General features: G+C 40.4%; 1 protein-coding gene across 1 annotated transcript; it reads right to left on the bottom strand.

The window, feature by feature from the left end:
• Positions 1–21,846: 21,846 nt before the first annotated feature.
• Positions 21,847–22,802, bottom strand: LOC141648593 (germin-like protein subfamily 2 member 4). Its single transcript, XM_074457321.1, has 2 exons — positions 22,694–22,802; positions 21,847–22,397 (listed from the first exon to the last, which is right to left on the bottom strand). The coding sequence occupies exons 1-2, from the start codon at positions 22,800–22,802 to the stop codon at positions 21,847–21,849; spliced, it is 660 nt and encodes a 219-aa protein (XP_074313422.1).
• Between the last annotated feature and the right edge of the window lie 3,901 nt (positions 22,803–26,703).

Genomic DNA, 26,703 nt, shown 5'->3' on the forward strand with positions numbered 1-26,703 from the left:
TCAACTGTACTTATACGTTCCTAAGCATGTTGGTCGCTTTCGCGAGTATCAACTGCATTGGTAGTGACTGCCCGGTTGGCGTCTACTAAGCATGTTGATCGCTTTCGCGAGTATCAACTGCCATTGTAGTGACTGCCCGGCTTTGGCCGTGGCGTCTAATCGTGACTGCCCGGCTTTGGCCGTGGCGTCTACCTTGGTACGACTACGGAGGGGACGAGCATTTTGATGGAAAACTTGGATCATTCTTCATAAGATATAATCACGCGTTGGGGTGCCCACAACGGTCTCGAACACCTCTGCCGCTATACAAAATACTTCCTAAGGTTGTCTGTGTTCCAATGGCTCATTAGAGGAACACCCTCCATGTCTGTCAGCCGGTATGTCCCCGACCTCATTTCTTCAACCACCTTGTAGGGTCCTTCCCAGTTGGCCGTCATTTTACCATGGATGTTTCTTTTGTTTGTTGCGGCCGACTTCCTTAGGACTAGATCTCCTATTCTTAAGTCTCTTTTGTGGACCCTACGGTTGTATGCTCTTCTCATTCGGTTTTGATAAATTGCCAAGTTGAGCCGTGCCGTGTCTCGACTTTCTTCGACCATATCTAGGGAGGCTCTCAGGCCTTCCTCATTTTCGAATGGGTCAAAAGTTTGCGTTCTGAATGTCGGCACCGCTGCTTCAATTGGCAGGACGGCCTCAAACCCATAGACTAGGTGGAATGGACTGTACCCCATTGCTTCTTTCTCCGTGGTTCGAAGTGACCACAGGACGCCGGGTAGTTCATCAGCCCATCTTCCCTTTAGATCTCCAACCTTCTTTTTTAGCCCGTTTAGTATTGTTTTATTGGCTGCCTCCGCCTGCCCGTTGCTCTGAGGGTGGCAGACGGAGGAGTATGCAAATTTGTGTAGACACCTCGTTTCTGCACCCCTCGCAAACCACCCGGTGATGATTGGGCCGCATGTTTGATACGCGGAACGATTTGTGACAGTTCGTAAGATTATCGTCAAGTGATTGCTCAAACATTTATGTCTACCTCTTAGTTGTCATCTACGCGCCGATACGGTCGTTTTGGCAGTAATTAGAGTACATTTGGAGTCCGGGTCAAAAACCGTCTTCATTTCCTAAAATCGTCCAAACCCGAGTCAAGGCAATGTGCTTGTCTACCTAAGGTTAGGATGTCATAAAATGTTGAGATTATGTCTCATTTTGAGTCTCATGTCACTTCATTAGGCTAAACTAAAAGTTTACATTACAAAATGTGCATTTCATTTAGCTAAAACGACAACCCGACCTTTAGGCCCATTTTACGAGGTCATAACGACTTTTGTGGGTCAGGCCTATTTCACAGAAAGTTCTAGATCTTTCTCTTAGCTTTCCAACGCCACCGAAATCACCTTAATACGAGTCTTGTAGAGAAAGTTATGCCTAAAATACGACAAGCTGTCAAACGCGTTTTCTACGCGCAGAGGAACCTACCCGGGAAAGGACGCAGCAAGTGCTGCGCCTCTTCCAAGGGACGCAGCACCTGCTGCGCCTCTTCCCAGGGTTTTCTTTTTGTCCAAGTTTCCGTGTTTTAACCTAAGTCGGTTATTTCCGGATCTTTCTTTCCGTGTCCTAGTCTTACCATAATTCCGTCGCGTGATTAGTATAAATAGGAGCTTTCGTTCCTCATATTTCTCACGCGAGTGTCCGCCCTTCTCTTCTCCCTTTGCATTCTAGACTTCGTTCTTACTAATTGGCGCCTACGTGCTTGGACTTCCGACCACGTAAGCTCGGATCTTTCCGGTACCGACCTCTCCGTTGCATGACCGACCAATTTGACCACTACACTCAATCAATCTAATTAATCAACTTGTTAAATCGTTTTCCTCTTTCGAGGGCACTCTTTTCTTGCGTTCGCGTCGAGCATCACTAATCGATCTTCTTAGTTCTTCTCGTTCCGTCAACATGTAAGTCTGAGGGTGTATTAATCTCTCTTTTATTTATTGTATTTTATTATTGTATAACAATTGTAAGGTTTATGTCGAAAATACCTCATTAAAACCGATTTCTAAAACCGTCTTTAAAACCTTTTTGCGGATTTCAGAGACAGAGGCGTCGAGAAAAGACGCAGCAACCGCTGCGCCTCTTCGAAGGGACGCAGCACCTGCTGCGCCTCTTCGTGAGGCTGCCGCAGTTCCTGCTTCTTTTCTTCTTCCTCCGTCCTCTGTAATTCGTATCAAATTTATTTCTTTTGTTTTGTTCGTCTGTTAATTTTTCATCATGATAGTTTAATAATTCATATGTATATTAACCATCATCATTAACATGTTTTAATCGTCATAAATCCAACTCAAATCCCAAATAATCAATATTTGCGGGTTTTTCGTCATTAAATTCAATTCGAGTTTTAGAGATTCAATTCGTTCATGTTGAGTTTCTGGGATTCATTGTTGATATATTTTCACCTGTTTAGTCATTAATCCGTCGTCAATTCATCATGTTTAGTTAATAATTCGTTTAGTTGGTTAGTTTAATTAATCATTCATTAACATCGACCCTTCACATAATTAATCCGTTTGTTTCCGTCTCATCCATGTTTTACTGTTTTATGACCTCAATCATATGTAAATAATCTGCTAATAACTTTCATCCGAGTCTAAAATCGCAATCAATCCATTAATTTACCAATTAACATTAACGGTTTTGCGATTCGCTTCACGGCCAGAACTCACCCTTGGAACAGACGCAAAGAATCGCCGCGCCTCTTCCAAAGGGCGCATGTTTTCTTCTTGCGCTGTTCAGGATGAGTTCTGTCTCTGAACTCCTTTTCTGCCTTGACGTAGTTTAATTAGTTTACGAATTAATCAACTAATATTCGTATTATCACCTTCTGATCTGTCGTGTTTTATTCTTTTATTCCTTTTTCTCAAATTATCCGTTTTAAAGGTATTTTCGACATAAATCGCCTATTCCATTGTAATCGTTGTAATTTTCACTATTGTAATTCATAATTATTGTATTCCATTTATCATTTGTATGTTTCCACATGTAATTGAGCATTTAAATCCAACTTCGACCCAATTGTGTGCTAACTTAATTGTTCACCGACTTAGTTAAATTCTCACATGTTAGGATTAATCTATGGATGTTGCATTGCATGCATATAGCCGACGATACATCGAGTATAGACAACTTCCCTAATCATTAGTAGAGGCCGCTATCGAGGCGGGCGGGATTAGGTGTTCGATCAAAAGAGCTTCCTAATACGTACCCTCACCCCTTACTCCAGATCTCCGTGAGCACCCGTGTTCATTGGCATCCACGAGAGTCATTCTAGACATAGAATGCTAAGGGTAACGATTGCTTAGTGTTCATGTCACTACTTTGTGTCTTGACATGACACGAGGTATTCGAACGGTTCCAATTTCCCATAAAAATTGGTGGCGACTCCATACAAAATGCAAACGCTTGTTTTCGAGCCCCTTCACCAAGCGCCCCGTGGGCGGCCCGTCTGTCCACGTTTGGCGACTCATTGGGATAATACACTTACGTGTAGCAAGGGTGAAACTCGAACAAGGTTAGGGAATAGTTTGTACAAGACAATTGTCGGTTTTCATAATTCGGTCTTCCTAGACCGTTTTATTCGGCCTTCCTAGGCCCAACCCAACCCATTCGACCAATCGTCCCGTCTAAACGGTCCTAATTCTTATTTGGGCCTAAGGATGGATAGCGATTGACGTCATCCATACCATGATGCTTACTCTTGTTTGTATCAAGGGCCTTCACTACTTGAGGAAATGGACTAGGAATCGGCCTTACTCTTGTTTGGCACGAGCCTCTCCACAGACTTCGGGTTTGATGGTTCGGTATGGCAACCCACCCTTTAAACCAAAACCCTTTTAAATGCACTCAGCATCCCGTTATAATGCTTGTATAAATGTGTATACCTTACGTGATCACCATTTCTAAACTAAACCATGACCGTTTTTCAAAAATCAAAAAACCCTTTTTTTAATCAAAATTTCGAAAAGGGCCTAGATTAGCGCAAAATCCGGTCAAAACTCTGTCCGTTTGTCAAGTCAAACCTCGGGCCTAAAACCCATTTCAAAACCAAATACAAAACAAAAAAAAAAAAACGAAAAAAAAAAAGCCCAAAAGAAAAAAAAAAACAAAAAAAAAAGTCCAAAAATAAACAAAAAAAAAGTCCAAAAAAATAAAAGACCAAAAAACGTTTTATTCAAAAAATTTTCAAACCATGCAAATGTAAGTATGTAAATTCAATTGGGCTAAGTTAGAGTCAAAGTTCAAACCGATTATGTCCTAGTCGGAACTCTGTCAAGTCATGAACCCGTCTTCCTTTACATTTTGGGTCTTTTCAAAATTCAAGTCAAGTCCTAAGGCGTCACGCCGTCATTTTGGACCCCCTACCCCAATTCAGTCAGGATCTAAACACTCGAGTCACGCGTTCCGAGGCTCAACACACGAGTCTCAATGGGCCTCATACTTGAGTCTAAACTACAAAAGTCTTCTTAACACATATAAGCAAACCTCGAGTCCAGCATCAACATGTGTCATCAATCCCGTCAATAAGGTCAATCACATAAACATCACTCTGTCAAAGTCAACACTCGAGTCTAAAGGTCAAGGTCAAGCACCGTGAATTCGAACACGAGAAGTCGCTCACGACATTTCACGAGTTCACAAGTCAAGTCTAGATGTGTCATCTCATCCCTTCCTTTGTTTGTTGCTCTAGTATGCGTAATCCCATGTCAAATCAAGTTGTAACGCACATCATTTTCTTCTCGGTAGGAATTCCGCAATTTCCAATGAAAGTGTTCAAGAACGTTTATCTGTCGACGTCAAGGAACTAAGTGCTGTAATCATTAAGCTTCAGGCCACCATCGAAGACTTGAGCGTTCGTGTCATCAATATGGAAAACAAAGTAGGCATGATGAAACCTTTACCATCTTCTCATACCCCAAGGCCAAGTTTTAGCTTCAACACGACTCACCCATCTAAGAAGGCCAATGAAGGCAAGGGAGTCAACCTCTTGGAAACTCCACCCAGAAGGCCGGGACGAGCCCATAGGGAATTCGTTGACCTCGGAACCACATATGAAGTAGCTCTACGAAGACTGGTTTCCCAGGGAAAACTTCATCCAATCGGTCCAACCCAGGACACGAAAAGATATTCCCTAGATGGAAGGGCGATTCATATTGTCAGTACCATCAAGGTAGGGGACACGATACAGAGGAATGCTTTTGTCTAAAGCATATTATTCAGGATATGATCGAGGATCGCAAGCTTCCCGTGCCACCTTCCGCCAAGAAATCCAAGAAGACCGACCCTCTTGGGTCCAATGTCATTAAACATGATGAAGAATCATTCCTGGATTGTTCTCATCTCCTCAATCATCATGATGATAAAGAAATCAATGTCCTCGAAGACGAAGATATCCAAGATGGAATGCTCATGCTTTCCATTGCCTTCAACAATAAATTCTCCAGAATAGAGGGAGCTATTGATAGCCTAAACTCTCGACTTTCTAAGATGGAAAACCAGTTTGCTGAAATGGGTAAGAAGCTTGATGCCCAACCTCTTAAGATGAAAAGTGTCCCGACGAACCCTCAACTTGACAGTCCTAAGGAGAAAGCAACAAATGGAAGACCTATTCTTAGTTCTTCTCATCCAAGAATCGGAATCTACAAAGGCAACCTCATGGAGCCTTCATCAAAGAAACCTAACAACCCTCCAAGGTCATTCACAAAGGCTTCCGAGAAGAAGGATACACCCCCTAGGAAATTTACCAACATTGGTATTACATACACCGATGCCCTTCAAAGGCTCATGGAGCGACGAATGTTAAAGCCTATAGGACCTACTCCCGAACCCGAAAGGAAGTCCAAGTTCTGGGATGAGAATGCCTACTGCAAATACCATAGAGGCAAAGGGCATGATACAGAGAAATGTTTCAAATTAAAACATGTCATTCAGGATATGATCGAAAGTGGGAAGTTGTCCCTCTCAACTTTTAAGCCACAAGGTAGCTTAGGCAATCCTCATGGATATACCACTTATCAAGAAACTCTTCTTGACTATTATCCTTCCAATATTCCTAATGATGAGGATGGGGTGCTCAAATGGGTGAATGCTCAACGTCAGATGCCAAAGCCGATTGCTGGAAGAGAAAATGTTCAATCATGGGCCGATGATTACGAGTCTAGGTCTAGGATCGAGTCAAAGTCCGGGTCCGAGTCCGAGTCTTAGGCTTTCTATCTCACATTTGTTCTAGTATCTTCCTTTGTGTCCATTTCCGTTTCTAGTGGCAATCTGGGGGCTGTCCAAGAGTCACATGTCTTCTCGAGTCTATGTTAAATACATTTATTCTTCTTTTCAATAAAAGTACAATTTTCGATCCACATATTCTATCCTATCTCTTCCTTCATCCCATTTCCTGTGACAACAAGAATTGGTTTGAGACATTTTAAAATGAACAACAACGCATGCCAAGTCAATGTGAGTGCACTTAGATGATGTTCCGTTCTATGTTGTAGAGGACCCGAAACTCCGTGTTCTCTTCTTACCTATTCCATGTCTGGCAATAGAAACCTCAATATAACCCTAGTTTAGGACGAGCCTATCTCAAGAGATTCTAGGACAAATCCAAACCGTCTCCCTTGTTGACAATCCATGACGGAAGGCAAGCCCATTTCCCACAATAAACAACCCGTATTACTAAAGACCAATCCGTTTCACATCAAAGGGTGCTAGTCTGACTCAAATACATGGTAACAAGAAAGTCCAAAACAATACGAGCCATGATCAAAGACGAAGGCTCAATCAAGAGAAACTGAGGTCAATATCCAAGGCCACAATTATGCCCGAAATCCAAGACAAAAGAGCCAAAAGAACAAAGGTTCAATCAAGCAAGTCAATATCAAAAGTTAATGTTATCCTCAAAACCGAATCAAGAATCTGAGCGAAATCCGAGATATATTCTAGACCAAGAATCTGAGTCTAAATCAAGAACAAGCCTAAAATCAAATGCTATACAGAATACTGCTGAAGCCTAGGTAGAGTCAAGACATCAATCAAGATGGTCAGTTAGCACCCTCACTTAGCCTTTTACATTTCACACACCCTAAGTCCTTCTCGAGACCGTTACGGAGAGATAGTTAGGAATTTTGAGAATCCTCTCAAGCTCGTCAAATATACCTATCCTTCAGGGCCAAGACATGGAAACTTGAACCCACGTCATTTTAACCTACCTATATGTGCTCAGGCTACATCAAGCCAAGAGACTCCATTTCCAAGCCACATTACAAGCCATAACCCCATCAAGCCTTAACTCCACAAAATCGAAGCTCCGGAGATTTGTTTCATCAAAGCCTCTTATTACCGAGCTCCACATTCCAAATATCCAATCCAGTTTTACCTTGACCCTGACACGGAGTCTTCAAATACTTTGCTACCTAGGACGGGACATACCCAATTCATCCTTAGGGTCCACTAAGTGTGCTCACGTGACAAGGAAATTTTTACAAACTTAATTATACCTCTTTGGTCTATGATCAGAGGGAGTTATCTCGAATCGATTCTTTGAGTCACCAAAGGAATATTACCCTTGTGACCCCTGCACTTTAAGGTCCTAACAACATAGCTTAGGCACACACCTGAACTACGATCTGGTTTGATTTCACCTCTTCAGGTGGATACGTAGGCAGTCCTTTCTTACACAAGAAGGATACAACCACAACACCCAAATAAAATTAACCAAACCTCAGAACTACGATCTGGTTTGATTTCACTTCACGTGAATACGTAGGCAGTCCTCAAGGACACAACCATCCCCACTTCCAACTTTCAATCTCAATTATCAACCATCTCAACCATCCCAACTTTCAATCTCAATTATCAACCAACCTCAATTTTCAACCTTCCAACCTCAATTAACATCCCTTCCACAACCAACACCTCTATACTGGGGGCTCCTTATTGTCGCCTAAGTCTCCTTTACCAAAGTCCAAAGTCATCTTCTCATCCTGGGGGCTTCTCTTCCAAGATTTCACCCTTCCTCTCTCATCTAAGTCTAGCTAGTGCTCGGTCCGGACAATGACAAAGGTCTTAGATCGATTCTCCAAGTCATCGTGCCTCAAGAGGGTCTCTTTTACAGCAAACGGTGGCGAAAGAAGTCCTAGTAGATAGCTGATCCATGGCACATGCCTTGCCTTTATATGCCATCATCATTCTTGCAATTCTCCTACCTTTGGAACCGATACGCATTATCACCCACACTTGGCTAGGGGTTGCGCATACTTAAACAAAGTCTGTCAAAGTTATCCCTGTGTCGCGTCAAACCTAAGTTGGCGTCGCGTCAGTCAAACCTAAGTCTACATTTCGCGTCACGTCCGTATAAGGTCTGTGTCATGACGAGTCACATGTCTAAAGCCCATTTGAATATGCATAACGCATTACGAACGACAAACTTCTTTGAACAAGTTTTAAACAACTTTTAAAAAGAAACGACTTTTGCAAAACCTATGTGTTTCCTCATTCGAGGTCCATGTGATAATTGCTTACGTGCACATATTAGATTGCATCCTTGTGTGGCTACTAACCATGCAGGTAAGTATCAGAAGCAGTGCTCGCTCTAACTGGGGGCTTCGCTCAAGTCTCCATTCTCCCAGTATGCAGCAAAGATATTTTGCAAAGATATTGCTCAAATTGTTATGTCCAGCGCAGCAGTATTTTGCAGTATTGCTCACCCAAGGCTTCTTCGACGATCAAGATGTTCCTAATCGTCATTTATGTCCAGCGCAGCGGTATTTTGCAGTATTGCTCACCAAGGGTTCTTCCATGACGATCAAGATGTTCCTAATCGTCATTTCTTTCCAGCGCAGTGGTATTTTGCAGTATTGCTCACCCAACGAGAGTTTGCTTGAGGACAGAGACAGGCAGATTCCCCAAAGTCATCGTTTTATTCCCCGGTGAGAGTTTGCTTGAGGACAGAGACAGGCAGATTCCCCAAAGTCATCGTTTCATTACCCAAGGAGAGTTTGCTTGAGGACAGAAACAGACAGATACCCCCAGGCGATCCTTCATACCTTTAGGTAACCCTTTCAGGATAAACCTTTAGATCTTTTAGATCCTTTAGATATCTTTCAGAATAATCCCTTCAGACAACCCTTCACATGATTCTGTAGAAGCCTTCAGATAACCTTCACATAATCCATTATCCCTTCATACCTTTCAGAAACTTACCTTAATTTTTCAGATAACCCTTAGATATCCCCTTCAGGATAATCCTTCCTTCAGCCTTCCTCCCTTTAGATAATCCTTCATTTCTTCAGACACTTCAGAATAATCCTTTCAGTAACCTTCAGATAACCCCTTTTCAGTTAAGTCCCCTTTCAGTCCTTCGGAGAATTATCCTTCAGTCCTTTAGAGAGAATTATCCTTCAGCCTTCCCCTCAGAGAGAGATAGCCTTCAGGGTTAGCCTTCAGAAGTGTTAAGAAGTTTCTTCAGAATCCCTGTGACCCCTAATGCCTTCAGACACCAAGTTATCTTCAGACCAAAGAGTTTCGCCGAAGCGTCTTCAGTCCCGTTTCACCCAGGGGTATCTCAGGTATGGTTTCTTCTTATGGCTGGCGAGCTTCCTTACGTAGTCTAATGGACTTTAAACGACCCTCCCCGATAGTCGACAGACTCTAAAATGTTCCCGACGACAGGTCCTTGGCTCAGACCCCTTGAACCGCCTCGCGTCGCCATAGTCGTCAGGTTGTAATCTTTGATTGACCTGATGGCTATACTTTGACTTTCGCCTTGTCCAAGCCTCAGTCAAAGTGGGGGCTCTGTAGACACCTCGTTTCTGCACCCCTCGCAAACCACTCGGTGATGATTGGGCCGCATGTTTGATACGCGGAACGATTTGTGACAGTTCGTAAGATTATCGTCAAGTGATTGCTCAAACATTTATGTCTACCTCTTAGTTGTCATCTACGCGCCGATACGGTCGTTTTGGCAGTAATTAGAGTACATTTGGAGTCCGGGTCAAAAACCGTCTTCATTTCCTAAAATCGTCCAAACCCGAGTCAAGGCAATGTGCTTGTCTACCTAAGGTTAGGATGTCATAAAATGTTGAGATTATGTCTCATTTTGAGTCTCATGTCACTTCATTAGGCTAAACTAAAAGTTTACATTACAAAATGTGCATTTCATTTAGCTAAAACGACAACCCGACCTTTAGGCCCATTTTACGAGGTCATAACGACTTTTGTGGGTCAGGCCTATTTCACAGAAAGTTCTAGATCTTTCTCTTAGCTTTCCAACGCCACCAAAATCACCTTAATACGGGTCTTGTAGAGAAAGTTATGCCTAAAATACGACAAGCTGTCAAACGCGTTTTCTACGCGCAGAGGAACCTACCCGGGAAAGGACGCAGCAAGTGCTGCGCCTCTTCCAAGGGACGCAGCACCTGCTGCGCCTCTTCCCAGGGTTTTCTTTTTGTCCAAGTTTCCGTGTTTTAACCTAAGTCGGTTATTTCCGGATCTTTCTTTCCGTGTCCTAGTCTTACCATAATTCCGTCGCGTGATTAGTATAAATAGGAGCTTTCGTTCCTCATATTTCTCACGCGAGTGTCCGCCCTTCTCTTCTCCCTTTGCATTCTAGACTTCGTTCTTACTAATTGGCGCCTACGTGCTTGGACTTCCGACCACGTAAGCTCGGATCTTCCGGTACCGACCTCTCCGTTGCATGACCGACCAATTTGACCACTACACTCAATCAATCTAATTAATCAACTTGTTAAATCGTTTTCCTCTTTCGAGGGCACTCTTTCCTTGCGTTCGCGTCGAGCATCACTAATCGATCTTCTTAGTTCTTCTCGTTCCGTCAACATGTAAGTCTGAGGGTGTATTAATCTCTCTTTTATTTATTGTATTTTATTATTGTATAACAATTGTAAGGTTTATGTCGAAAATACCTCATTAAAACCGATTTCTAAAACCGTCTTTAAAACCTTTTTTGCGGATTTCCAGTAGACAGACGTCGAGAAAAGACGCAGCAACCGCTGCGCCTCTTCGAAGGGACGCAGCACCTGCTGCGCCTCTTCGTGAGGCCGCGCAGATTCTCGCTTCTTTTCTTCTTCCTCCGTCCTCTGTAATTCGTATCAAATTTATTTCTTTTGTTTTGTTCGTCTGTTAATTTTTCATCATGATAGTTTAATAATTCATATGTATATTAACCATCATCATTAACATGTTTTAATCGTCATAAATCCAACTCAAATCCCAAATAATCAATATTTGCGGGTTTTTCGTCATTAAATTCAATTCGAGTTTTAGAGATTCAATTCGTTCATGTTGAGTTTCTGGGATTCATTGTTGATATATTTTCACCTGTTTAGTCATTAATCCGTCGTCAATTCATCATGTTTAGTTAATAATTCGTTTAGTTGGTTAGTTTAATTAATCATTCATTAACATCGACCCTTCACATAATTAATCCGTTTGTTTCCGTCTCATCCATGTTTTACTGTTTTATGACCTCAATCATATGTAAATAATCTGCTAATAACTTTCATCCGAGTCTAAAATCGCAATCAATCCATTAATTTACCAATTAACATTAACGGTTTTGCGATTCCGCTACGACCAGAACTCACCCTTGGAAACGCAAAGAATCGCTGCTGCGCCTCTTCCAAAGGGCGCAGTCTTTCTTGCGCCTGTTCAGGATGAGTTCTGTCTCCGAACTCTTTTTCGCCTTGACGTAGTTTAATTAGTTTACGAATTAATCAACTAATATTCGTATTATCACCTTCGATCGATCGTCGTGTTTTATTCTTTTATTCCTTTTTCTCAAATTATCCGTTTTAAAGGTATTTTCGACATAAATCGCCTATTCCATTGTAATCGTTGTAATTTTCACTATTGTAATTCATAATTATTGTATTCCATTTATCATTTGTATGTTTCCACATGTAATTGAGCATTTAAATCCAACTTCGACCCAATTGTGTGCTAACTTAATTGTTCACCGACTTAGTTAAATTCTCACATGTTAGGATTAATCTATGGATGTTGCATTGCATGCATATAGCCGACGATACATCGAGTATAGACAACTTCCCTAATCATTAGTAGAGGCCGCTATCGAGGCGGGCGGGATTAGGTGTTCGATCAAAAGAGCTTCCTAATACGTACCCTCACCCCTTACTCCAGATCTCCGTGAGCACCCGTGTTCATTGGCATCCACGAGAGTCATTCTAGACATAGAATGCTAAGGGTAACGATTGCTTAGTGTTCATGTCACTACTTTGTGTCTTGACATGACACGAGGTATTCGAACGGTTCCAATTTCCCATAAAAATTGGTGGCGACTCCATACAAAATGCAAACGCTTGTTTTCGAGCCCCTTCACCAAGCGCCCCCATGGGCGGCCCGCTGTCCACAATTTGATACCGAGCTCTTCCAACCAATTCATCACCATGTCGCTCCAAAACTCTCGGACGTGGTCAAATACCATGACTTGGGGCAACCCAAATCGAGTTATGACGTTCTCCCAAATCACCTTTCTTACGATCGCCGTGGTCTTGGCAGGGTACCGCGACAGCCTCGACCCATTTGGTAAAGTAGTCAACGACGATGATTAGGTACTTCCTTCCTCCGGAGGCCGTCGGAAATTGCCCTAATAAATCCATCCCCCACTGTGCAAATGGTAGGGGGCTAAGTACTGGCTGCAAGTCTCGGGAAGGTGCATGTATCACCGGAGCATGCATCTGACAATTCTTGCACTTCTTGGTCTTTGTTCTGGAATCTTTCAGCATGGTCGGCCAGAAGTAGCCGGCTCGGAGAGCTTTGTGGGCTAACGTTCTCGCCCCCATGTGATGTCCGCAAATGCCTTCGTGAATCTCTGTCAGTATGAGCTCCGCGTCGGCTGGGCTGACACATTTCAAAAGTGATCTTATCACGGACCTTCTGTATTGTTCTCCTTCGAACACCAAGTACCTTGCGGCGATCCTTTTTATCTTCTGAGAGAGACTGCGGTCCTCCGGTAACTCTTTTGTTAGTTTGTATTTCATTATCGGAGTCATCCACGTCGTCTCGGCTTCGATGTCGCCCACCATGCCGACGGTCTCAGTGATGCTTTTAGCATTCCTGATATCCACCAGCACGGTTCGACTGACATTCTTGATGCTTGAACTGGCAAGTTTTGAGAGAGCGTCGGCTCGGTTGTTCTCAGACCTAGGGATGCACTGTATTTGGAAAGATTTCAATTTTGCAGTGTCGGCTTTTACCCTTTCCAGGTATCTCACCATCATGTCGTCTCGAGCCTCATACTCTCCTCTGATTTGATTAGTCACTAAGAGTGAATCTGTCTTCACCACAACATGCTCCGCCCCGGCAGCTCTAGCTAACTCGACTCCAGTTATTACCGCCTCATATTCGGATTCGTTGTTTGAGGCCGAGAAGGTAAACTTCAAGACGTACTCAAACTCGTCCCCGTTAGGGCTGATGATAAGGATGCCGGCTCATGAGCTGTTCGCCGTGGAGGACCCATCGGTATACACTTCCCACACCCCGTGATGTGATTCTTCTTGATATGTGCACTCGGCCAGGAAGTCTGCAAGCGCTTGCCCCTTTATCGAAGGCCTCGGTTTGTACTGAATGCCGAAGCCGGAGAGCTCCACTGCCCATTTGATAAGTCGGCCGGATTTTTCGAATTTTTCTAAGGCTTTCACCAATGGCTGGTCGGTTAAGACCGTCACGGGATGTGCGTCGAAGTAGAGTTTTAACTTCCTTGCGGCAACGACGACGGCGAAGGCCGCTTTTTCAATCAGTGGGTAATTTCTTTCGGGAGCCAGCAGTGTATGGCTGATAAAGTAGATTAGGTGTTGCTGCTTATTTTCTTCCCTGACAATTACGGCACTGACCGTGGCCGAGGTAACTACTAAATATAGGTATAGCGTCTCCCCCAGCGTCGGCCTGGACAGGGTCGGGAGAGTTACAAGGTGGGCTTTCAGTTGCTTGAAAGCCGCACTCTGTTCCTCCCCCCAGCAAAAGTCTTTATTCCCCTTCAACACTTTAAAGAATGGGGTGCTCTTGTCGGCCGACCGAGAGATCAAGCGGGCGAGAGCCGCCATCCTCCCGGTCAGCATCATAACCTTTTTTCGATTCCTCGGCTCCGGCAGGTCTAGTATTGCTTGGACTTTCTCTGGATTGGCATCAATTCCTCTGGCGCTGACAAGCACGCCGAGGAACTTACCGGCCCGGACGTCGAAGTTGCATTTCTTTGGGTTAAGCTTCATTCTATATTTCCTTAGTGAACAAAATGTCTCGCTCAAATCGGCCAAGTGCTCGCTGTCAGACTTGCTTTTTACAATAGCATCGTCGACGTAAGCCTCGATGTTTCGCAATTTTTTATCTTGAAACACTTTGTCCACCAGCCTAGTGTAAGTTGCGCCAGCGTTCTTCAAACCGAACGGCATCATTTTATACATGTATGTGCCGTTACCGGTGATGAATGCGCACTTAGGCATGTCTTCTTCGGCCATAAACACCTGATGATACCCTGAGAAGGCGTCTAGCAGGCTTAGCATGGTGTAGCCTGCCGTTGCGTCAATTAAACTATCTATTCGAGGCAAGGGATAACAATCTTTAGGGCACGCTTTATTATGATTGGTAAAATCAACACACATCCTCCACGCCCCTGACGATTTCCTCACCATTACAACATTGGCTAGCCACTCAGGGTAAGTACAAGGCATGATAAAGCCCGCCGCTAATAGTTTGTCTACTTCGGCTTTGATGGCCTCATCCTTCTCGGCCGAGGAGTTTCTCATCTTCTGCTTCACAGGGCGAGCGGTGGAGAGTACGTTCAGCTTGTGAACGATCACCTCCCGGCTCACGCCTGACATCTCGGCTGCTGAGTAGGCGAAGACATCCTTGTTCTTCCTCAGCAGGTCTAGGAGGTCAGCTCTGAATTTTGGTTCCAGGTCGGCACCGATAGTTACGGTGCGCTCTGGGTCAATTTTCACTTCCTCGGTCTCGGCTCCTTCGACCATGCCGACGTTGGTGTGCATCGGATCACCCTCCTGCTGTAAGGATGGGCTCTTCCCTTTCTCTGATTTTTTCGCCACTTTGAGGGATTGCATGTTGCACCCTCTAGCAGATACTTGGACATTGACAATTTCGTCTCTCTCGTCCTTTGAGACGAGATTTTGTGCTTCCCCCCGATCTGAGACATACATCAATGTCAGGGCCCGGATGGACATCACTGCATCGGCCTCGCTCAAAGTAACCCGGCCTATGAGGACATTGTAGGCGGACGAACCATCAATAACCACGAACTCAGATAAAACATTTTTGGCCGCCTCCGCTTGGCCGAACATCACCGGCAGTCTGATTGACCCCAGGGGTACCAGGCCGGCCCCAGAGAAGTTGTACAGCGGGTTAGTGCAGGGGCTCAGGTCTTCAATCTTCAGACCGAGATTGAGAAAGCACTCCCTGAACATGATGTTCGTGTAGGCGCCTGTGTCAATCAGGCACTTTTTGACCAAGTGGTTGGCTATGTCTAGGTGGACTACAAGCGGGTCGCTGTGCGGAGCGACGACTCCCTCGTAGTCATTCTTTCCAATGGTTATATCGGGGATTGTGGAAGCGGGGATCGCTGTTTTGGGCACAAAGTTGATGGCTTGGTATAGCTCATTCAGGTGCCGTTTGTGCCCATTAGCTGACCCACCGTTCTCGTTCCCCCCGATGACAACCTGGATCACTCCCATTCCCTGGAATACTGATTTTCTATTCGCCCCGTCGGAGCTTGTTTCTGGGCCTCCAGCTACATACTTGCTGAGGGCCCCCTTTCGGATTAGCTCCTCGATGGCGTTCCTCAGATGCCGACAGTTGTCGGTCTTATGGCCGGCTTGGCCGTGGTAATCGTAAAACTGGCTAAGGTCGCCGTCCCCCCTCGCCTTGGAGGGCCTGGCCCACTTCTGCCCTTCATTCTTACTTAGGGCAAAGACCTCGGCCGGTGATTTGACCAGGGGGGTGAGACCGCTGTACTGCTTCTGGGTGTATGGTCCCGAACTCCCCCCGACGCCCGCCGAGTTCTGTTTCTTATTAAATCTTTCAGGCCGTTACCTATTCATGTCACGGCGTCCTTCATCTACGTTGTCCCGGCGGCTCCTCCTCTCTGGGTGCCCAGCTTCGCTGTGGCCTACCCATGTCTTGTGATAGTCCTCCACCTTTACGGCTCGGTCGGCCATCTTTCTGGCGGAGTCTAGGTTGAGGTCCTCGCACTTGATGAGCTCATTTTTGAACTCGCCTTTCGGCAGGCCTTTCATCAGTGCGAAGGCCGCCAGTTCGGTGTTCAGCTCACGAATCTGCTGAACCTTAGCGTTGAACCTCTTCACATAGCTTCGGAGGGACTCGTCCTCCCCCTGTCGGATAGTTAGGAGATCCGAGGTTTCCACGGCCCTTCTCTTGTTGCAGGTAGGGCAGAGCAAAAAATCCGATTATCCAAACTGATCTGATATCCGATCCGAATCTGATCCGAATGTTTGGATATCTGATCCGAAAGTTAAGTTTGGTTTGGATATCTGATCCGAAATCTTTGGTTTTGGTTTGGATATGGATATTAGAATTAAAACATTTGGATATCCGATCCGATCCGAAACTATAGTTTTCTTGTATAATTTCGAGAAAATAAAATTTTATTTGATACAACAACTTAATTAATGCTTAAAATATTAGAGAAATATCTAGGTGGTACTTAAATTTTATGTCGAGAACATTGGAATAAGAATACTAAAGAAAATCATCATGTAAGACTATGAATATAATCGTGTTTCAAACTTAATTTTAAAGTAAATTCTAAAGTATGGATATCCGATGGATATCCGCATCCGATCCGATTATTTTGGATACCCGAACATTGGATATCCGAAAGATTTGGTTTGGATATTGGATATCTAACTTCAGGATTTTTAATATGGATACCCGATCCGAACTAGCACTTTGGATCAAATACCCAATCCATACTCTGCCCTAGTTGCAGGCGTACTGGGCTATGAAGTTGTCTCTCAGGTCGGCATAGCAGTATACCGAGCCATTAGGTAGCCCCTTGTACCAACTCTGAGCCATGCCATGGAGGGTCGTTGGGAAGACTCGGCACCACACCTCATCGGGTTGCTCCCACACCGACATGTACGACTCGAAAGCCTCGGCATGGTCGGTTGGGTCGCTATCCCCTTTGTATGATAGGGGCGGCAGCTTCAGTTTAGTCGGCACCGGGACTTCGAGGACATAGGCACTGAGGGGCTGTCTGACCACGTGCCGAATGACACGCGGCGATCGGCTCCTTGCAACCCTAGTCCGGCTTCTCTCCATGTGGCGGGAAGGGCTTCTTGTTATCCGACTTTGGTGAGTCGGACTTCTTTCATTTCTCCGGGGGTAACCTCGTTGTTGCCGCGGCGACGCTGTCCTCCCACGAGTGGGGGAAGGACTTTGGTCTGCCACTGGCACCACGGGCTCCGCCGGCGTCCTTGTATGCCCAGCACCTTGTATTACTCCGGTCAAGTTGTTCGGAGTCACTTTGTGGGCCCTGGTCACCTGTGGAGGCGTTGCCGCCCTTGTCGCCGTGACAGGGGTAACCGGCGTACCACCCATCAGGTCCAGGAATAACTTCAATTTGGCTGCATCGACCACATGTCCCATGACAGTGACTTGGCCGGTCGGCAGCGGTGTTTCTGGCTCTCTTGGCATCCCGTACTTCACCGGCTCAATGACTCGGCCGGTGGGGGACTGCCCGATCTCAGAATTAGGGAACGCGTCATCCTGGTAGAATGCGGTTTCGTCACTCACAATTATTTCTTGTTGTTTTGACATCCTCTTAGCTCTTTGAATGGTTTTTGGTTGTTTTTTTTTTGTAAGGTAGGTGACCAGCTTTTAGTATGGTTCCTCACAGACGGCGCCAATTGTTCCGGGTGTGATTCCGGAGCAGGATTATGACCACGTAAGCTTGTAGAATGATGTCTTTGCTTGTCTCTTCCTTTCACTCTTTCCTGTTTAAGATGAACAAACTGAGGGCTCGGCTTGGTACCGAGCGTACTCACTCCGACGCTCAAGTCAGTAAACTTAAAGAGATTAAGTTGTGTGTTAACTTGGCAAAGTATATTGTAGAGAGATAAGGGAGTTTATACCAGATTAATAGTGAGTTTTGGGATAGTTTTCGGATCGTTTTCTCAATGAGAATTGAGGAGTATTTATAGACTTTCACCTTTTGTCACGTAGTGGCCAAGTGGCCAAGTGGCTAGCAGGTGGAAAGACTGTTCTACCCTCGGCCGAGGGACCCATGGCAGGCCGGCTGGCCTGGTTGACTCCATGCCGAGGGGACTGGATGTGAGTACGCGGATATGCCTTCCGGCTGGCTAGTTGCTTAGACGAGACCCAAGTGACAGGCCGACAGGCTGCGTCGGTTAGGCTGTCTAATCCGTTGACTTGTTGTCTTTTGGCTTTGACCTTGCTCAATATGTTGACTCGGTCAGCGGGTGCAGAATATGCCCCATCAAATTCTAATATCCATATCCAAACCAAAACCAAAGATTTCTGATCAGATATCCAAACCAAACTTAACTTTTGGATCGGATATCCAAAAATTCAGATCAGATTTGGATCGGATATCGGATCGGTTTTGATAATCAGATTTTTTGCTCAACCCTAATAAGTGCAACTTAATTTACAATAATGGCCAAATAAAGTAGTTTTATATACTTTTAAGGCCTTATTTGGTTACTCACCTAGTTCATGCGAATTCTAAAATTCCATGAATCGTGATTTTTTAAGGTTGTTTGGTTACCCATATTTGTAAAATGTGGAAGTTTCAAACTTCATATATTATAGATGTTTCCAACTCGTACATGATGGGAGAATTTAACCACATATCTCTCTTATGGTTATTGGAAACTCCTAGGAAAATAAAACTCCAACATGCAACCAAACGGATTATTGTAATTCACATGAATTTTAAAGTAGAATTAAACTCCAGTACATTGTAAAGTAACACATCAATTTAATTCTCGTATGAACCAAACAAGTCTTAGGATTTTTTATGTAATATTTCGGTATTGTTTCATATACTATATGGTACCTCTTCAATTTCTACATTTATGGTACCTTTAACTTTTATTATTAACCACTAGTTTTGGAGCCCGTGAAAATCACGGGATTGTTAATAATTGATTGTGTTTAAGTGTTTAATTTGTGAATAACTTATATGGAGTAGTCCCCCTCTCAATCATTTGTTTAATTTTAATTAAAAAACCACTCACAAATAATTAAAAAAAAAAAGTAAATAAATAAACACGACTGGGGGACCTTACCTACCAATTTTTTGAATAAAGTTGGAAATTCATTCTCCTGCAATATTAATATAAACACAAAAAAGTAACTAATAAGATTCTAATTAATTCAAAACATAATAAAAATAAAAAGCGAAATAATTAATTTAGTTCTTTAGCTATACCTTACCTACCAATTTTTTGAATAAAGTTGGAAATTCATTCTCCTGCAATATTAATACAAACACAAAATAATAACAAATTAATACAAAACATAAGAAAAATGAAAAATGAAAAATGAAACAATTAGTTTACTTTTCTATGTATACTTTAGGTGCTATTTTTTGAATAAAATTGAAAATTAGGGTGAATATAATAGTTATATATATGAAAAATTCTATTACAAATTCTCTCAAAATTTTATGAATGAAAGAAAAATAAAAAAAATATGGTACATAAATACGGAGTATATATAGTAATGATGAAGGGAAAGTTAAAAGGTCATTTCATTAAATAAAGGAAATAATGGTTATTAAATAAATAAGGTAAATAAATAAATAAAATTATGAGAGGAGATCAATGGTTTACAATTTTTTTTTTTTTTTTTTTTTTTTTTTTTGTGTGTGTGTGTGTGTTTATCCCTTATATTTTTTTAACTTTTTTTACCTTATATTTTTTAATTTTCTTAAATTGGTAATCCATATCACTTTTTTTTACCATGTCACATTAAAAGTTGTCACATCACAATTAAACTTGCAATGTCATATTTTTTTGTTAGCCTTTTAATAAGATTTTATAGATAGAAACTATTATAGGTTTTATAGGTTTTATAGCCATTATACAACCATAAAATCCAATATTTTAATTTTATTTTTAATTTATTTTGTGGTATTATTTAATTAGATAATTGATTGCCGAGAAACTCAAGAGGTGAATTAAATAGGAAAGAATGTTAATGAAAATTATTGGTGTTAACTGTTAAGTAATATAAAGAGTTTTAATCAATTTATTAACATATTATATTATAAAAATTGATTAAATAGAAAAAAATTTTAATTAATTTGGTGGGTGTTAAGTATTATGAAGAGTTTTAATCAATTTATTTCCGTGTTTAATTAAAAAAAATGAATTAAATAGGAAAAAATGTTAATAAAAATGGTGGGTGGTAAGTAATATGGAGAGTTTTAATTAATTTATTAACATATTTTATTATAAAAATTTCAATTTTAATTATAAATTATAAATTTTATTAACATGTTTTAATTTAGACCTGGCAAACAGATCGGGTCGTGTCGGGTTCGTGTTGGTGTCACATGTAAACGGGTCACAATCTCTCCAACCCAAACCCGACCCAATTAAGTCTCGTGTCGTGTCCGTGTAGACCCACTTACATAAATGGTCCATAAGGCCTCAACCCTAACCCGTTAATTTCGTGTCGGGTTCGTGTCGTGTTTTCGTGTCACGTCCATATTTTGAAAGTTTAAGTATATTTATATGATGCAGGATCAAGAAAAATTAGGATTAATTTAGTAAACAGGTCATTAAGTCTTAACCCAAACCCGTTAATTTCGTGTCGGGTTCGTGTCGTGTCATTGTTTGCCACCTCTATGTTTTATCACAAAAATTTCAATTAAAATGTCAATATTAACTATAAATTATGAAATTTTGATGTAATTTCTAAGGTTTACATAAATTTGGGAAAACAATATATTTAATATACAAAAATCATTTAAGTATATAGATAATATCTTTTAATATTATAGATAAGTGAACTAAATTAATTTATAGATAAATGAATTAAATTAATGTCATGTAATAATAAATTAATGCCGGTTAACAAAATGAGCGGAAAAAGGGGGATTGTCGTTGTCGGTAGGAACAGTGATGATAAGAGACGGGGTAATTGGGTATGAATGTGTATATGGCATTTGGGTTATGGGGCTGAGGTGGGCTTCAAATGTCTGCGTGGCTTTTTTTATCCTACGTGGCATTGTCTACGTGGACTTAATTGAACATTTTAGGATAGCCTTTTAATAGTATTTATAGATTAGTCGTGGCGTTCACCCTTAAAAATCGTAAACTTGGTTCTGTATCTGCCGACATGAGTACATGACTATGGATTTGGCTTTCTTTAAATGAAAATTTATATTTTAAGGGTAAAAAAAATAGAAAACAAGAGTTAACTCAAGTGGTAAGAGCTCTCTTATCGCAATTCCCAACCATGAAAATTGGGGGTTCGATTCTTTTCCCACGACATAGTGCGCTCATTTGAAAAAAAAAAAGGTTAAAAAAAATTAAGTCTTCAATGATTTAATCATAAATATCCACAGTAAATAAATTAGTAAAATTCAATGAATAATTAGAAATTGCACACATTACATATAAGATATATAATCGCACCAAAAAAAAAAAAACATATAAGATATAAAATCACTCGTACATGGAATTAAAATCAATTAAAAATCAATAAATTCAAAGCATTTTTTGTTATCTTTGTCAGCATTGTTCCCAAACAATCTGTTAAGAGCAAAGCCTAGGCCTTGGGTGTGAGCCCAGCCCTAATATTATCCACAAGGTAAGAATCAATGTTAAATGCTTGAGCCAACACATCATTAGGAACCGGCGGTTTAGCCGTGAATAATGAAGCCGCGAATTGTTGGGTCCCTGGCAACTGGCTGTTAAACCCAGCAATTACTGAAGCTGGGTAGGATTTTGACGGGTTTTTCTGGAAATGAACCAAACCTCTTGGAAACACAAATACCTCTCCGGCATTAAGTGTTTTTGAAATAAGCACGTTCTTTGTGGTTATGAAACCCACCTTCAATTGCCCGGTAAGGACAAAAATGATCTCGGTTGCCCGTGGGTGGATGTGAGGAGGGTTAAGTCCTCCGGGGCCATAGTCAATACGGGCCATGGATACACCGAGAGTATTTAGGCCCGGGACCTTTTCGACATTCACATTTGTGACAATTGAATTAAGGACTTTGTTGGTGATGGGCAATGGTTGAGCAATTCCACCAAAAAAGAAGTCTTCAGCTGATGCTAAGGTTGAGTTTTTGCAGACGAATCCATTCACCAATGTTGCTACACAAGTTATTGAACAATATAATTGTTAGACAATGCTCTTTATCAATAAGAAAACTAACTTTATTTCGGATAATCCCATCTCATAAATGAGATGACGTCATTAAGTATACTGAGTTTCAGTATTATCCTCTTACATCCACCATGTACAAACCCATTAAATAACAAAAACACTACATAAAGTACGTGACAAGGTAATACTGAGATTTAGTACCACCTAGTGACGTCTTATCTTGTCCGTCATACATGAAACAATTGTTATTATAATTCTAATTACAAAGAAAAAGAGAACTTACTAGAGGCTAGATCAGCAACACAAACGTCTTGAAGCATATCAGCATCATTAGCAAACACACCAATTGTGATTGCTAATAGTACCATCAATATCGCCCTTATTTCTGCCATTTTTTTCAACTCGATAATTAAGATCGATAATATGAGAAATAAAAGTATATATTTCGTATATAAGGTTTGTGTATGTATTTGGGAAATCAACTCTTAGCTTGTGACTTATTTTTTTGCTTGTGATTTAAATCCTTATATAATGGTTGTGAATTATACTTTTATGTTATTAAAATATCAAGTGGTTGAGTAGTAGGAACTATAAGTTGTCATTACATCCTTGTCTTGTTCAACATTTCAAGTGCATAACTCTTGTATTAAAATATTATGAACTTCTTGATTAGTTCAACCTTGAATTTTTAAATACAAATTAAGTTGAAAGGATAGTTGTACTTGGTCTAATGTTAGATTATACTTCATTTTATTTTTTATTTTTTTAATTTATTGATTGTTTGTAATTGAAGGGCAAAACTTTAACTTACATATTTCTTTTTTTTTTAGTAAATTTTTATTATAACCGTTGTAATTTACAATCGCGGGCTGATATGCACCATCAACCCTAAAAAAAGATGTCCGTTTAAATAACTTTACACTCTCGTTTTTGATTATTATAACAATTGTACTCTTCTTAAGCCATTTCAGCATTTCAGCCTATATAGATGGATTTGTTCAAATAGTAAACGCATATAGTTACCTTGTGAAATTTCAGTTGTATACAATCAGATGTATAGGAGTATTTTTTGAAGTTTACGACAGAGTGGAAAACATTACAATTTTTCATACTCCCTCCCAGTCACTATAATGTTCCCTCTTTCCCAAAATGGATTATTCAAGTAATGTTCCCCTTTTTATTTTTAGAAACTTTTACTCTTATTTTATTCATTTCTCTCTCCTATCACCAAACCCCACACAACTCTTTTACTCCTATTTTATTACTTTCCTTTATGTTTTGGCCCCACAATTCTTTATTTAACTACTAATAATTCATTCCTCTCTCCTACCACCAACCCCACACAACTCTTTTACTAATATTTTAATACTTTTCCTTAAGTATCGTGCCCATATCAAAGGGGAACATTATAACGACTGGGAGGGAGTATATAGGAAAAAATGATTTAATCTCAATTATTTGTCTTCAATTCTATAAACTTGAGAATTAGTCTAATGGAATAATTAACCAATCTGTTTTGTGGGAAAATGAACATATATTGGATGTATGTATTAATTCAGACTGTATTTGGTTTTGAGCATATGTGTATTTTTGTTGAGCTTATTACCTCGCTCAAACTTTATTTGTTTTTGAGCATATGTGTATTTTTTCTGAGCTTATTAAATTTTATAAGTTAGATTTAATTTTTTCCCGTCGAAACTCAAATTTAACTAAGCTTATATTATATATAATGTTTTTGAGTTTTATTGTAATTTTTTGAGTTTAATGTTTTTAAGTGAATGAACTTAGAAACTTTAAAGTAAAACTCATGATTTTTAAAACAAAGCTCAAAAACTTTATTATAATGTTCATAAACTATACAACTGGCGGTATTACATATTTACATTAGATGTATAATCTACTTACTACTATTTTGTTTCATAATGTATAAATCACCATAATTAGCTTTTTGTAATAACTAATATAGTCCCGATTCTATAATTTCACTTTTGGCATAAAAAAAAGATACATTTTATGAAATATATAAAGGAAAAAAATAACTCGTAAAAAGATAATTACGACACTCTATAACGTATAAAAAAATATATTAGAATTAATTCGAATAGATACAGAAATAATAAGACGGAGTACCAAGTAGTCCAAGTTAACTCATGCATGTTCTATAATGATAGATCTATTTACGTCTTGTAGGATAACGAATAAACTAAAAACTATATCTTGTTGTACTAAGTAACAATTTAGATAAGACGACTTTCATAGTTGCATGCAACATGCCAGCCAATAATAATGGAGCATTTTAGTATAGTTTAAATATTCGGACAAGATATTATTGTTACAACATAATTTTTTATTTAAGACGGAAAACTTATAACAGTTAAATAACATAGATAAAACAAAAGCAGAATACTTATATACACAAGTATTAGTCAAAAATCATTGTAATCCGTATCTATGTAAAGAAAATATTATTCGACCCATTTTAATTTTAAGATCGGATATATTTGTCTTAGGAGAAACTAATCGTCGGCCGACCGAAATGCCACTTCTGTGAAATATTCGTATATTTTAGGGAACATTATTCGTATATATCCATTTAGTCGTTTACTAATTGCTATGGAAGAGTGGTGATTGGTTCAAACTTCAAACTTTAGTTTTCTATCCTTAGTTTTCAAAGTAAGCTTAGTTCTGAGGTGGTCAACTTAAGCATGATTCATGCATGCCACATATCTATTTGAGAGTTTATAATTTATTTTATTGATTATTACTCCCTCCGTCCCGGTCATTTGTTGTCCTTTTCCATTTTGGGGTGTCTCAATCATTTGTTGTCCTTTCTATTTTAAGAATGAACTTGATGAGTAAATTGATCATTCACACTCAATTTGTTCCACATGTCATTTAGCTATTAGCTCTCTCCTCTTTCCTTGGTCTTTGTGCCAAAACCAAAGGATAACAAATGACCGGGACGGAGGGAGTATATAATTATTTCATTATATTACCATATGACTTGGTTTTAAATAGTTGGGAGTCAGATCTTTAAATGTTTTGTTATGAAGTCAACAATTATTTTTACAACGAAATGATCGAACATCTAACATAGTACAGTAGCATGTAATTATTTGACCGCCCAAGGCCCAACGACCATACTTTGTTTAATAGTAAAATGAATCCAAGTAAATATCATATGACAAATGTAATCAAGTGGTAGTATTTAGGTTAAAACCAATATTACTATTTTATTAAGCAAGACTAATTCCACCCTTTGGTAGGTGCTTATAAGTTACTCCCTCCGTTTCACTCATATATTTACACTTTCTTTATTTTCACCTCACAAAATAAAGAAAGTGTAAATATATCACTGGAACATAGGGAGTATTAGCTTTTATATGTAAAAAGTAATTGAGGTAGTAATTTGTGTGTTTTATTGCACCCTTTCATTACATGGTGAATGCCAATTATGACTATTTCTTGATTTTGTTTAGATTTGGCTTTGTGGTAGAAAAAGCAAGAGAATTTATGAATGATATTCATCGAGTAAAAAGGGTGATATGTTGTTTAATTTGTAAGATATCACGTTGAAGCGAAATTTACTTAGTGCGTACCTAGAAAAAATGTAGCGGTTGTTTTCTTCAGAAAAAAAATATGTAGCGTCTGTGGTTTGCGGGTTCAGTCGTTATCCAAAAAAAAAATATATTTATTGTGTATTGTCTAGAGTTGAAAATAAGGTAAAGAAATATTAGGATATTGTAACAATGTGTAAATAAAAATGCAGGTTGATAAATACTCGTATGTAATAGATCACCGATAAGGCGATAACAGAACCACAAATAACAAAATATACCTTGAAACAACTTGAAAATGTCTAACATCTATGTTATCAACCATAGTACGTATTCTGAGTCTCATCTCATGTCCCATCTTCTATTCCGTCACATATCATTCGAGCACGTCATTATTAATCATATACCGGAGCATAAAAACGCGATACAAGGTCCGTGAATTTCTCGTTTTTCATCCTTAAACAATCTCTCTAGGCAGACCTGAAAAATGTGTTACCCGAGCCGGACACGGGCCGAGCTAGTTCGGGTCAGAATGCGGGATCCGATACGATCAGGTAAGGTTAATTAAGTCAGATTCAGATCAATTTCCGCTCTTTTATTATCGATTTATTTAGCGATAATGGGACGTGTGTAACAATAAACATTTGGATCGTGTCATATTAATCGGATCAATCTCGTGTTCTCAGTTCGAATATCGGGTCGGGTCAATTTTCAGAGGTCTAAGCAAGTGTCTAAT

Source organism: Silene latifolia, chromosome 3, assembly GCF_048544455.1.
Source record: "Silene latifolia isolate original U9 population chromosome 3, ASM4854445v1, whole genome shotgun sequence".
Lineage (NCBI taxonomy): Eukaryota > Viridiplantae > Streptophyta > Magnoliopsida > Caryophyllales > Caryophyllaceae > Silene > Silene latifolia.